Source organism: Heptranchias perlo, chromosome 16 (assembly GCF_035084215.1).
Source record: "Heptranchias perlo isolate sHepPer1 chromosome 16, sHepPer1.hap1, whole genome shotgun sequence".
Lineage (NCBI taxonomy): Eukaryota > Metazoa > Chordata > Chondrichthyes > Hexanchiformes > Hexanchidae > Heptranchias > Heptranchias perlo.
In genome coordinates, this window is record NC_090340.1 from 51,020,824 (window position 1) to 51,034,256 (window position 13,433).

The following is a 13,433-nucleotide window of genomic DNA, read 5'->3' on the forward strand; positions in this document are numbered from 1 at the left end:
ACATTACTGCAGAGTAAGACTAGTACAAAGTTGTTCCTGTTCCATGAAAAGAAAACTTCCCTGTTGTTATCTCCAGTCATGATGTGGAGATGCCGGTGATGGACTGGGGTTGACAATTGTAAACAATTTTACAACACCAAGTTATAGTCCAGCAATTTTATTTTAAATTCACAAGCTTTCGCATCGTTCACCTGATGAAGGAGGAAGCCTCCGAAAGCTTGTGAATTTAAAATAAAATTGCTGGACTATAACTTGGTGTTGTAAAATTGTTTACAGTTATCTCCAGTGAAACTGGTCCAAAGCCGTATGGGAGCTTGAATGTCATTTAAAGCTATTTGATTGGTTGAGAGGAGTAATTAAAATGGAGAAATTTAAATAATGATTCTTAAAAATATTTTCTCTTTCAACTTGCTCCTCTTCTAAAAGTGTTGGATTATGCTGGGTTAAGAATTCAGGGGCACAGCTTTTCTCCAGTATCTCTCTGGAGTGGTTAATCTTCAAGGGTGAGCCTGGACAGTGAATATGAGCAGGTTATTTAATCAATTGGAGGGAAGGGGCATTATAGCTGAGCCACATCCTGCCCTAAATCAATGTCCACACAAGCATACCTGCCGTCGAAATCATTAGACAGGAATCAGGAGTGGGAACCAACTGTACTATCCCTACCACAGTCTTGACTACATTTAGCTAACTCAGCATAAACTAGGAATTGAGCCTTGAACATTCCTGGTCCCTATGGCTCAATTCTGCACTGGGCAATACACTTTCAAAATGACCCATGAGAGGAGCACAATTGCTTTGGTTCAAAAAAATGCTACTGTGACATTTTGGATTTTTGACCATTTTTCCACAGAAAGGATTTGAAAAAAAAAGGTCCTTTTAAATGTTGGGTTTTAAAGCAAAGTGTATTCACACCTATTAAAAAGGCATTGAAATGATGTGTTTAAAATGCTAATGGGCTAAGCTTTAATATTGTTTCCCCATAGACTAAATAATGAGCAATAAATTAGTCTGTTTTGGTGGTTGATAAACACAGCACACCTCTGGGGTTGGGAAGGCTCTGGCCCCTTTTGGCTGTGAACATTGGGTGATTTAAAAAAAAAGGAGTCAGGTCCAGCAAAGGCTAGAAAGTCAGGCAGGTTTTGAAAATAGAAAGTTGTGAGGGCAAACTTTGGTCAGGCTCAGATATTTAGCATGCGAGAGGGTAATTAGGAGTTATTTTGCTTAGATCAAGTAAAACAACATACTGATGTGGGAAAGCATAACACATTCATTATTTTGTATTATTATGTGAAGACAGGTTGCACTGATTGGACTAAGTGAATCTAATCTTAACTTGCTGTGTATTCACTGTGGAGTAAAGTAAATAATCATTTCTTAACTGGCCTCATCTCACCAAGTGTTTTCTTGGTCTGCTTTTGAAGAGATTGAAGCACATGTACAAAAATATGAATATCCAATTCTGATCAAAAGAAGATATTATTGTTACAACCCTGGATAACTGCTATCATTTAGTTAGATATCGGGCAGTCGGGGTGCACTGGTAAATGTAAGATACTTAGCCTGTTTATGGGAGTGCTTAGCATCACTGTACCCAAGAGAATATCTAAGGCCAGACAGCTCCACACCTTGTCACGGCCTTGATCCAGACATGGATATAAGATCTGAATACCATACATAGAAATACATAGAAGTTACAACACAGAAACAGGTAATAGGAACCAAACAAGTCCAGGTTGGCATTTACTCTCCATGGGAGCAAATAATCCTAATCACATTTACCCACCCTGTTCCCATATCTCTACATCATCTTTTCATCATCCATCTATCCAATCAAATCTTGAATGTTGACATAGTTTCTGCCTCAACCACAAACATTGGAAGTGAATTTCACAGCCTCTGTAAAACAGTTTCTCTTGCTCTTTGTTCTAAATCTCTTACATTTAATCTTGTATCTATGACGCCCCCCTTTCATTTTAGACCCTTCAACTACTTGAAACAGTCTGCTTCTACTTACCTTCATAACTTCATAACTTTAAACACTTAGATCATATCATCCTGTAAGAGGAGGGGTGAGAGTAGCTGCCCGCAACGTCAAGACAGCACTCGAATGAATATGACACAAGGAAACCTCAGAAAAGTGAAGTCATCGGGTGTCAATGGAAATCCCTCCAGTGGCTGGAGTCATACCCGACACAAAGGAAAATGGTTGTGGTTCTCAGAGGCCAATCATTGCAACCCCAGGACATCACTACAGGAATGTCACCCACATCGCGAGAACACATTCAAAACAATCATGTTACTAACACATATCTTGTCAAAATGGAGTTTGGCTTTTCTTCTTCACAGATGTTGATGGTCTTTATTAAAAGGTAACAAAGGCAACAGATTCACGTGTTTGTTTTCAGACATAGGGCGACAGTTTTACTGCCATTTTCACATTTCTTCATAATGGTTTCGAATTTGCATTGATACAAAAGCAGCAGCATAACTTCGGAGTTAGGTCCTGGGAGTAGTATGAGATTACTTTTGGGAGGCGGCCCATGCTGGTCGGTCAAACCTTAAACTCAAATGCAAATGCAGAGTTCTCACTCACCATCAACAAGCTGGTAATATCTATAGCGCTAGCCTGCTGGGTTTTTTACTAAGATAAAATTGCCAGTTCAGCAACCGCTTGGAATCTTTAAAAAAGTAGCTTCAGAAGATGGCTTTGCGCGGGTTACATTTGTACTTTTCAAGGTAGTTCAAGGGTAAACTAGCCAAAATTCACAGCAGCCTCAAATTAGGAACTTTAAACTGGAGTAATACCACGTCTGGCAATGTGTAAACTGTGTCACATTGACACAGAAAGTACGGTACAACTGGACCATGAATTCACTTGAATTACTTTTTAAAAATCGTTGTCGTTTTATTAGGACAATCTGATTGGGGAAAGCTCCACGGGGCTGTTAGAAGACTGACGCTTGTATACAGCAATGGTGGGCATCTGGTTTTCTATTTAACACTGTTTTCAGTCTCTGATCTCATTTTTATCTTTGTTATACTTGAATTCCCCCATCCGCTTTTATTTTGCTCTCCTAGCAGTTAATTTAATTTATCGCAACGAAATGCATGTTTTATCCTGTTGGAATGTAAACATTCGACGCCTTTATTTCGGATTCAAATTTACAGTCACTTTGTTAAAACTGTTTTATCATTCCCATATGCCAGCTGCTTTATTGGGACTTTTATTAACACGGGTCAGCTGCTTATTCTTAACAGCTGTGGGTGAGATGGGGTCCGAGCGAGGGCTCGCAGGCGCTCAGATAGGACAGTTTATCTGATCGCTCTCAAGTTGTAATCCTAGCGGCAGTCGGTCGGTGCGTGTGGACAAGCTGCCAGATGTGAACACGCCTGTATAAGTCTAAAAATATCTGGCTAATATTAGGGTATAGGCAGCTGGTGCGTGTAGGGGAGGCGTGAATACCTGATCAAAAAGCACAGCCTTCACCAACTCGATCTGGTTTGCATCGTTTCTCTGGCTGTACTCACTGCTACAACACGTTGAAAGCTTGACTGCATTAGCTGCTATTCCTTTTTCTTCATATTCCGCCGTTCTGGACAAACGGGGGGACAAACGAACGATGGATCACCATGGAACTTTGCAGGAAAGTTTCCTAAGAACACTGGTGGCTGCCCTTCTCTGTGTCTTAGTGCTGCAACCCGAGCCCGGAGTTACCAAGAGTCTTCGTGTGAAAGTAGGAGATAAATACGATGTGAGTATTTGTGTTTAAAAGCGCGGGGGGGGGGGATATTAACAGACAAACTGACATTTAAATAAGCATTTTGCAGTAAAGAGGTAGCGAGGCGATTTTAATCCGTAGCGCATGTTACCGGGTTGGTCCCTGAATCAGGAGGTGAATTGCTGCTGAGGTCATAAATTAACAGAGGACGAAAACCGTCACATTAGTTCGCTCCTTACACAGGGCATATGCTGCAGTGCTATAAGTAAATGCTCTTCACAAACGGAATCTGGAAGACTGATATTCATAGGAGAAATGATTGGAGGATTCCTGCGAACGGATTGTATAATGTAAATCCGTCATTTTTGAACCGAATTAAGCGACCTGCAAAACACAAGGCGTTCACTTTGGGAGACTTTTTGAAAGCAAGAAGAATAATTCAAGCAGATGCATAAATGAGCGGACAGAGAATGGTAGGCGTGGGAGACTTCGGAAAAAGAGTAGAATTGGTTTTCTTCTTCCTTGCACCCTGGTTGAATGGGCACAGATGGACAATCCGTGCCCAGTCCAAGTGTAGGAAGTCTTGCCATTCACTGGCAGCAACTATTCCAATTAACACTTGACATGCTCAGTTTAAATGTGCTTGAACCTAAGTAAGATAGATGTTCTCTGACTTGCAAGGCAGCAGCGCTTTCAAACATGATTTAAGATATCTTGGCACGGATTGAGGCAACTGTCACATGACAAACGATGTTCTGAATTACATACTTAGGACCCAAGGTAGTCATAAGAATGGCAGCAGTTGGATCAAATTAGTAGGATTACTGTGCAGAAGAGTAGAATTTGTGCACGTTTTCGAAAAGATAAGATTGCAAATGAGCACACGCACAGTAACAGGGAATTGAGGGCAGGGGAAGCGATCGAAGAGTAAGATTATGATGGTCCTGACCTTCAGTCAAGCCGTCCAACTAGTTTCAATTCCTGAGGAATGTGCACACAGACCATCCATTACTGATTAGGTAATAAAACTTTACAGCGCTGATAGTGCCAGTAATATTTGGAATTACAAATCTCCAACATGTCCATTACTGAGGAGCTGATTTCATCTTAATTCTGAATTATCAGCTCAGATGCTTTGTGAAGCATATCTCCACAATCTTCGTTATTTGAGCTCACTTCACAGTTTAATGACTAAATAGAGGATATCTCATTAATGACCAGTGTTCTGTAACGAACTACATACCAGCAATGGATTATAATACTTCTACATATTCGTAACAGAACACTTGGAACTCTCAGTCACTCATGAGGTATTCTGTTTTTTTTTCGAAACCATCCCTGGAATGTGAGGCAGCTTTTTAGTGTTATGGTATGTCATTTATGATTATTATTCATTGTGTTTTTAATTTGTGTGAATAATAACTTCACTGGCAAGTGAAATAATAGTCTTTTAGAAACATAATGAAGAATAGATTCAGGTAATGTTCTTCATGGACAAGAAACTAAGAGGACAACAGAGAACAAAGAGAAACCTGGTGCCAATAATCAGCAACATGGAGCAAATTTGGCGAGGATCATATAAAAATTAAGCACAAGGTTGGTAGCAGGTAGTGAAACTAGGCCCATTACTGGTTGCAGAATCTGTATTAAATCCTCCTCCAATGCCTCTCCTCCATTGTCCAACTGGATGGGACTTGCCTGGTTCCATTCCTATCTATCCAGTCGTAGCCAGAGAATAACCTACAATGGCTTCTCTTCCCATTCCCGTACTATTACCTCTGGAGTAACCCAAGGATTTATCCTTGGGCCCCTCCTATTTCTCATCTGCATTCTGCCCCTTGGCAACTTCATCCGAAAACACGTCAGGTTCCACTTGTACGCTTACAACACCCAGCTCTACCTCACCACCACCTCCCTCAACCCCTCCACTGCCTCTGATTTGTCATGCTGCCTGTCTGACATCCAGTATTGGATGAGCAGAAATTTCCTCCAATTAAATATTGGGAAGACTGAAGCCATTGTCTTTGGTCCCCGCCACAAACTACATTCCCTAGCCACCGACCTCCATCCCTCTCACTGGTTCACTGTCTGAGGCTGAGCCAGACCATTCGCAAACTTAGCATCCTATTTGACCCTGAGCTGAGATTCCAACCCCATATCCTCTCCAACACGAATATTCCCTACTTCCCCCTTCGTGACATCGCTGTCTCTGCCCCTGCCTCCACTCATCTTCTGGTGAAATCCTCATCCATGCCTTTTGTTACCTCTAGACTCGACTATTCCAGTGCTCTCCTGGCCAGCCTCCCACCTTGCATCCTCCGTAAACTTGAGCTCATCCAAAACTATGCTGCCCGTATCCTAATTCGCACCATGTCTCGTTCATCCATCACCCCCGTTGGCTCCCGGTCTGGCAATGCCTCGATTTACAAATTCACATCCTTTTTTTCAAATCTCTCCATGGCCTCGCCCCTCCCTATCTCTGTAACCTCCTCCAGCCCTACAACCATCAGAGATCTTTGCTTTCCTGCAATTCTGACTTCTTGTGTATGCCCAATTTTCATCGCTCCACCATTGGTGGCCGTGCCTTCAGCTGCCTAGGTCCTAAGCTCTGGAATGTAATATAATCAGGTAGTAAATCAGATAATATATCAGATAATGAAGCAGTTTGTGCCCGCATGCAGCAAGACCTCGACAATATCCAGGCTTGGGCCGATAAATGGCAAGTAACAATTGCGCCAGACAAGTGCCAGGCAATGACCATCTCCAACAAGAGAGAGTCTAACCACCTCCCTTTGATATTCAACGGCATTACCATCGCTGAATCTCCCACCATCAATATCCTGGGGGTCACCATTGACCAGAAACTTAACTGGACCAGCCACATAAATACTGTGGCTTCAAGAGCAGTTCAGAGGCTGGGTATTCTGCCGCAAGTGACTCACCTCCTGATTCCCCAAAGCCTTTCCACCATCTACAAGGCACAAGTCAGGAGTGTGATGGAATGCTCTCCGCTTGCCTGGATGAGTGCAGCTCCAACAACACTCAAGAAGCTTGACACCATCCAGGACAAAGGAGCCCGCTTGATTGGCACCCCATCCACCACCCTAAACATTCACTTCCCCTCACCACCGGTGCACCGTGGCTGCAGTGTGTACCATCTACAGGATGCTCTGCAGCAACCCTCCAAGGCTTCTTCGACAGCACCTCCCAAACCCGCGACCTCTACCACCTAGAAGGACAAAGGCAGCAGGCACATGGGAACCACACCATCTGCATGTTCCCCTCCAAGTCACACACCATCCCGACTTGGAAATATATCACCGTTCCTTCGTCGTCGCTGGGTCAAAATCCTGGAACTCCCTACCTAAGAGCACTGTGGGAGAACCTTCACCTCACGGACTGCAGCGGTTCAAGAAGGAGACTTACCATCACCTTCTCAAGGGCAATTAGGGATGGGCAGTAAATGCTGGCCTTGCCAGCGACGCCCACATCCCATGAACGAATAATAAAAAAAGATTTCCTCCCTAAACCTCTCCTCCTCTCTACCTCTCCTTTAAGATGCTCGTTAAAACCTAACTCTTTGTCTGAGCTTTTGGTCACCTGTCCTAATATCTTCTAGTGTGGCTTGGTGTCAAATTTTGTTTGATAACGCTCCTGCCTTGGGACGTTTTACTACATTAGAGGCACTATATAAATGTGAGTTGTTGTTGTTGCATAATAACATCAAATATAAATGCTATCCCTAGGTAATCTAGTTCAAGGATATCCAACAGGGTATGGTAATGTAGCGGTTATGTTACTGGACTAGTAATCCAGAGGTCTGGACTAACAATGTAGAGAATGTGAGTTCTTGCCCCGCCATGGCAATTTGAGATTTTGAATTCAGTTTAAAAAATCTGGAAATAAATGGCTGGTGTTGGTAAAAGTGACCATAAACTGTCAGATTGCTGTAAAAACCCAACTGGTTCATTAATGTCCTTTACCCAGTCTGGCTTATATGTAACTCCAGTCCCACACCAATGTGGTTGATTCTTAACTGTCTTTTGAAGTGGCCTAGTGAGACATTCAGTTGTATCAAAACCGGCAACTAGGGCTGGGCAATAAATCCTGGCCTTGCCAGCGACACCCACATCCCGAGAATGAATAGAAAAAAAAAAGTTTTTGAGCAGGGGGTCAGATCAACATGCCACAACCAATGAATGGATCGGATTTTATTAAAATGCTATAGGATCAAGCAGGATCCTGATTAAGCACCTTGTCCAATAAAATCACTTCTCTAATAAAATGTTTCTACATTTAATGGAGAAAAATTTGCATACACAATCACAGGATTTGCAGTAATTGTGAATGTTAATATGATGTCCAACAATCATGATTTACATGAGAAATTTTAAACAGGTAAAAAACTTAAGTTTTAAATATCCCATGTGATTCACTAGCATTTAAGCAAAGTAGTTCCAACAATTACAGGATTTGTGGGTGTTGCTAACACTGTGGGTGCTGTTTTCCATTGACACTGATGCACAAAATATCTAAGCCCACAAGCAAAATTCAGACCTCCTTGCAAAAGTTGGTTGGCTACATGTACCTCACTCACCTTTTTGCTCTTCGCTTCTTGGCCTGGTCTGATCTGCTCCACTGCTTCTGCTGACCACTTCTACTGCCTGATTTGATTTGTACCTATGATCTCCATTGTCCTCTTTATCACCTGGCCTGGTCCAGGGGCATCTGCAGTGCCCGATCATAATTTGTTCCCCTCTGTGATCTCCGCCTCTACTGCTCCCATTGCTTTGGATGCCTTTTCCTTCACAATGGCCTCTGTCCATCATCACTTTTTCATGTTTGCTGCCACCATCACCATATCTGGTGGCCATTGCCTCTGTGTCTGGTAACATTTTAATGTATTTAATGCCTGAAAACATATGTTTAGACTCTAAGTGAACAAGCGATGGTAACAAAATTCACAGTTAGAAGGCACAAGCAAAGTCCAGAAGTCATGTTCAACCTCCAATACCAAAGATATTCTTCCCTTCCACAAAAGGGAGCAGTCTGCTGTCTAGACTGGGAACTAGCATTTGCCATGAACGTTCTTCGTATACAATCATATTACAATTTCATCATGTTTATTGATGGAGTTTCCTACTTTTTCAGTGAATAACCTCAAGATTCTCCCACAGTAGCTCTTGTCATTCAGCAAAAGTATGTACTGAGTATTTGGGCCATATGCACCAGGCATGTCCTAGATTTGATCCCTTGACTGTTAATCTCAGCCAAGTGGTAGAAGGGAGCTACAGATGGCCACAGTACCCCTGGGTTCATTGTGGGAAATTGGCCAGGGTTCCTGTTTCTGTTCAATATCTAGGAAACCCTGCTGAAAGTGTATGGATGAGAACAGGATTGGGCTCAGTTTTAAAAAATTTGTTTTGGGATATGGCAAACACTGGCAAAAGTGCATTTATTACCCATCCAAGAAGGTGGTGGTGAGCCTTTTTCTTGAACTGCTGCATTCCTTGTGCTGACTGGGTCAATATTCTGGAATTCCCTACCTAACACATTTGTGGGAGTACAGAGACAATAAAGGAACGGCAAGTCAGGATTGTATGTGACTGAGAGGGGAGCTTGGAGGTAATGGTGTTCCCACAATATTGCTGCTCTTGCCCTTCACACTGCAGGGGAGGGAGTTGCTGCAGTACACACTGTAGTCACAGTGCACTGGTGGTGAAGGCAGTGGATGTTGAATCCAATGGCAGGGACACCAATCAAGCAAACTGCTCTGTGTTGGATGATGTTGAGCTTCTTGAGTGCTGTTGCAGCTGCACCCATCCAGACAACTGTTGAGTATTCCATCGCACTCCTGATTTGAGCCTTGTAAATGGTGAACAAGCTTTGAGGGGTCAAGTGGTGAGTCACTCACTGCAGAGTACCTAGTCTCTGCCCTGCTCTTGTAGCCATGGTGTTGATATGGCCGGTCCAGTTTAGCTTATTATCTGTGGTACCTTTGGGATGTTAATGGTGAGGGTCTTGGTGATGGTGGTACTGTTACAAGTCAAGGGGAAATGACTGGGATTTGTCTTGTTCAAGATGGTCATTACCCGGTACTTATGTGGTATGAATGTTACCTGTCATTTATCAGCCAAGTCTAGATGTTATCCAGGTCCTGCTGTTAGCTGGCATGGGGCATCTCATTTTCAGAGGAGTTGTGAATGGAGCTGAATGCTGGAATGGTCAGCTAACCACCCCACTTCTGACCTTATGACAGAGGGAATATCATTGATGAAGCAGCTGAAGATGGTTGGGCCATGGATACTGCCCTGAGGAACCTCTGCAGTGATCTTCATGGGGCTGTAATGACTACCCTCCGACACACATAACCATCTTCATTTGTATCAGTCACTGGAGGGTTTTCCCTTTGACCCCCATTGATTTCAGTTTTGCTGGGTTTCCTTGAGACATACTCTGTCGAATGCTGCCTTGATGTTGAGGGCAGCCATTCTCACCTCTCCTCTGGCATTCAGCTCTTGGATCTAAGTCTTGTTCAAGGCTGTGATGAGGTCTGGTGCCGAGCGGTTCTGAAAGAACCTGAGTGTCGATGACCAGGTTATTGGTGAGTAGGTGTCACCTGATGGTACTATTGTTGACTACTTCCATAACTGCTAATGATTCGGAGGAGGCTGATAGAATGATAATTGGGCGGATTAAATTTATCCTGTTTTTTGTGGTTGAATAACTCACCATCAACCTGCTCAGCCTTAAGGCTTTCAGATAAATAATAGCATTTGGTCAAAGAACTGGAGAGGAAGGCCTAGGTTCTGAGGAACTTCAAGGAATCAAAACCTTCAAGCGAGGAGAGGAGGAAATTGATGATAGAAATGATTCTATCGCATGCTATAGAACTGTGATCCTTCAGCCAAACAGTTCTTTATGTGGGATGGAGTTCAGATCATTTTTTAAAAATTATTAATCACTTTTTGGGGGGATACAACTCAGTCCCTCAAAAGGATTTAAACTGTAAGATCAACCCAAGCACTAGCACTCAAATTTTGAGTTAGTTAACACTGAGATAGTCTAACAATCTTGACAGTTGTTGTCATAATTTCCATGAGCATGAAAGCTTCCATAAATTTCACAGCTCCTTGCTAACAATCTGTACTCTCAGTCAGAATCCAGTGATATATTCAAATTCCAGTAGAGATGGGACTACTGGTTAAACATGTACAGGATGTGTGGCATTAAAAAAAGTATGCTAATCTTCCTCCCCCCTCACTGACTACTGCCATTGGTGGCAGATTTTAATGCCATGCTGCTGAGGAGTGAATAATTGAGGAATCTTGCCCGCTGCCAACTCATAATGGAAACTCTTGGGCAGTGTGTCTGCCAGTTTTCAAAGTGAGCTGGTGGCGGGCGAGACATCTTGCTGCCAGTATGTACTCAAAATCTGTGCTAATGAGACTGCATGGACCATTGTCCCTGATAAGATAAGGATTCAGATGAGCCCTGTGCCAATTTTAGCTGCTGGTGCTGGATGTGGGAGAGAAGATGACTCCTTAACTATAAATATATCAACACACACACACAGACTATGAATGGCAGCAGATAAATAGCCTTAAAAAGGAAGGTGACTGCAAAAACATTACTATTTATCCATACAGTTTGTTACTTTGAAAACAGATAACAGAGTAGATATGCTGAGGGGCATTGGTCAGGGAGTATGCTATGATTGGGGCATCAACTCCACAGAACAGGGAACTTGCATGCCAGTCTCAATGTAATAACTGTTGAGGACTTGAAAAATAAACAGAAACTTTTCTTGATTAGTCCGTATGATGAAATATATTTATGGAATCCAGATCATAATCTGTTCTAGTCCCTTTTTAAAGCTACTCTAAAATACATGGGTGGAGCTGTATAAGTCCAGATCATGATCATTTTCAAAGTGGAAGTTCAAAGACCCTTAGTTAAAGTTTTTAATATGAACTGCAAATTACCAAATAATGAGTGAGTTTACATTTTAATGTGCTTCAAATTTTGAGACATTTTTATAGAAGTCTTAATGGACTGAATGATAGAGGGCCACACCTTTAGATCAAAGCATGGACTCTTTCAGAGGTGGAAGTTGTCTGGTTCATTTCCTTTCCAGGAAAAGGACTATTCTGTATCAATTATGTCATTCTCAAGCCTGCAATTGCTTCAGTTGCATTTTCAGAATAGGTAATAACAACCTGCACTTAAAATGTTCTACTGTATATGTAAGTACAATGGGCAGTTTAGTAACAATTTAATTTGAAAGTACCTTTAAAGCCAAGACTGTCATAATCTTCCATTGAAAGTATATCTACTAAGAAAGGCTAAGGTCAAAGGAGACAGAAACCATGGGTAAATACTTTAAATGTAAACTACTTGTTCTTAGATGTGCTCTGTGTAGCAATTTTCTATTTATCTAATTTACTTGGTTGTTAATTTCTGTGGATTGCACCTCCTCCACAACAAATACCCAGTTTCAATTAGGTTTAAAAAGGCACTAAAAACATAGACAACTTGTGATCAGCATGAAAACAGAGCAGAGAAACTGACATCAATGTTGTGCAGTAGACATGACCCAAGGGCTTCTCCTGATTGATGTCACAGGAGTATATTCAATAAATATTAGAAAAATGACCATACTCAACACTTCTAGGAGTTAAATAGCAGCTAGGATTTTCTACCCACTCTCCACTGTTTTTTGGTGGAACTGGACAGGCGGGGATGAAATGGGTCAAGGACCCATTCCACCAAGTAGCCACCCATTTTTATGACGGGTGATGTACAATACATATATGTATGTGTGTGGCCAGACGTAATGATATTTAAATGATGGAATTACAGCATCCAACATATTTTCTGTTATTTGTGCCATAGCAATATTGGGAACCAGGCCCCTGTTTGCTCCTGATGTCCAGTTTTGCTGTGGTGGTGAGGGGGAGTGAGAAGGGGGTGATCAATTGCACAGGCTTAGATGCAACTTTAATGAATTTTAAAACTTCAACCAGTAACAGACACTGCCAGCTAATCTCCAAACCCTCCCCCATTTGAACACAATGGTGAAGACGGGGAAGCCATCAAAATCATTTAAATGACCCTGAGGCTGGAAAATCGACCAGGTATAGAAGCACATCTTTGTGGCAGGTGGAATTCCTACCATGCCAAAGATGTACCTGCATTCTTCTTGGCAGTTTGCTACTCCTTTCAGTTTAGAATATTCAGTAAAGTTTGATATCCACCCATTTATATCAATTCCATATATATATATATTCCATGTAGCCACTACCTGTTAACTGCAATCCTTTCAGCCATCTACCTCCCTATCCTAATTGCTACTTTTCCTTTTATGCCATGGGGCCTGATTTTCTCAACCAATTTGTTATGATATTTTATTAAATTCTTTCTGGAAGTCCATATTAATCACATCTATAGCAAATGCCCTGTCTGTAGTTTCAATTATTCTTTCCAAAAAGTCTGTCAGGTTGGTCAAACATGACTTACCCTTTACAAGTTCATGTTGACTATGATCCAGCCATGATCTTTTAAGTATTTATTTATTTTATCTCTAATTATTTCCTTTGGTAATTTTCCTGCAACTGGCATAAAGCTAAATGGTTTATAGTTATCTGGCTTTCCTCCTTCTTTGAACAGAAGTGTAACAACTTGCCTGCAGTCCTAGGCACATATTCTGAC

At 42.0% G+C, this 13,433-nt stretch overlaps 1 protein-coding gene across 1 annotated transcript in view; it reads left to right on the plus strand.

The window, feature by feature from the left end:
* Positions 1-3,279: 3,279 nt before the first annotated feature.
* wfdc1 (WAP four-disulfide core domain 1) overlaps positions 3,280-13,433 on the plus strand; it is a 40,554-nt gene continuing 30,400 nt past the window's right edge. Inside the window, exon 1 of the mRNA XM_067998113.1 lies at positions 3,280-3,755. Coding sequence (XP_067854214.1) covers positions 3,624-3,755 — 132 coding nt within the window. The 5' untranslated portion in view covers positions 3,280-3,623. The remainder of the gene's footprint in view (positions 3,756-13,433) is intronic.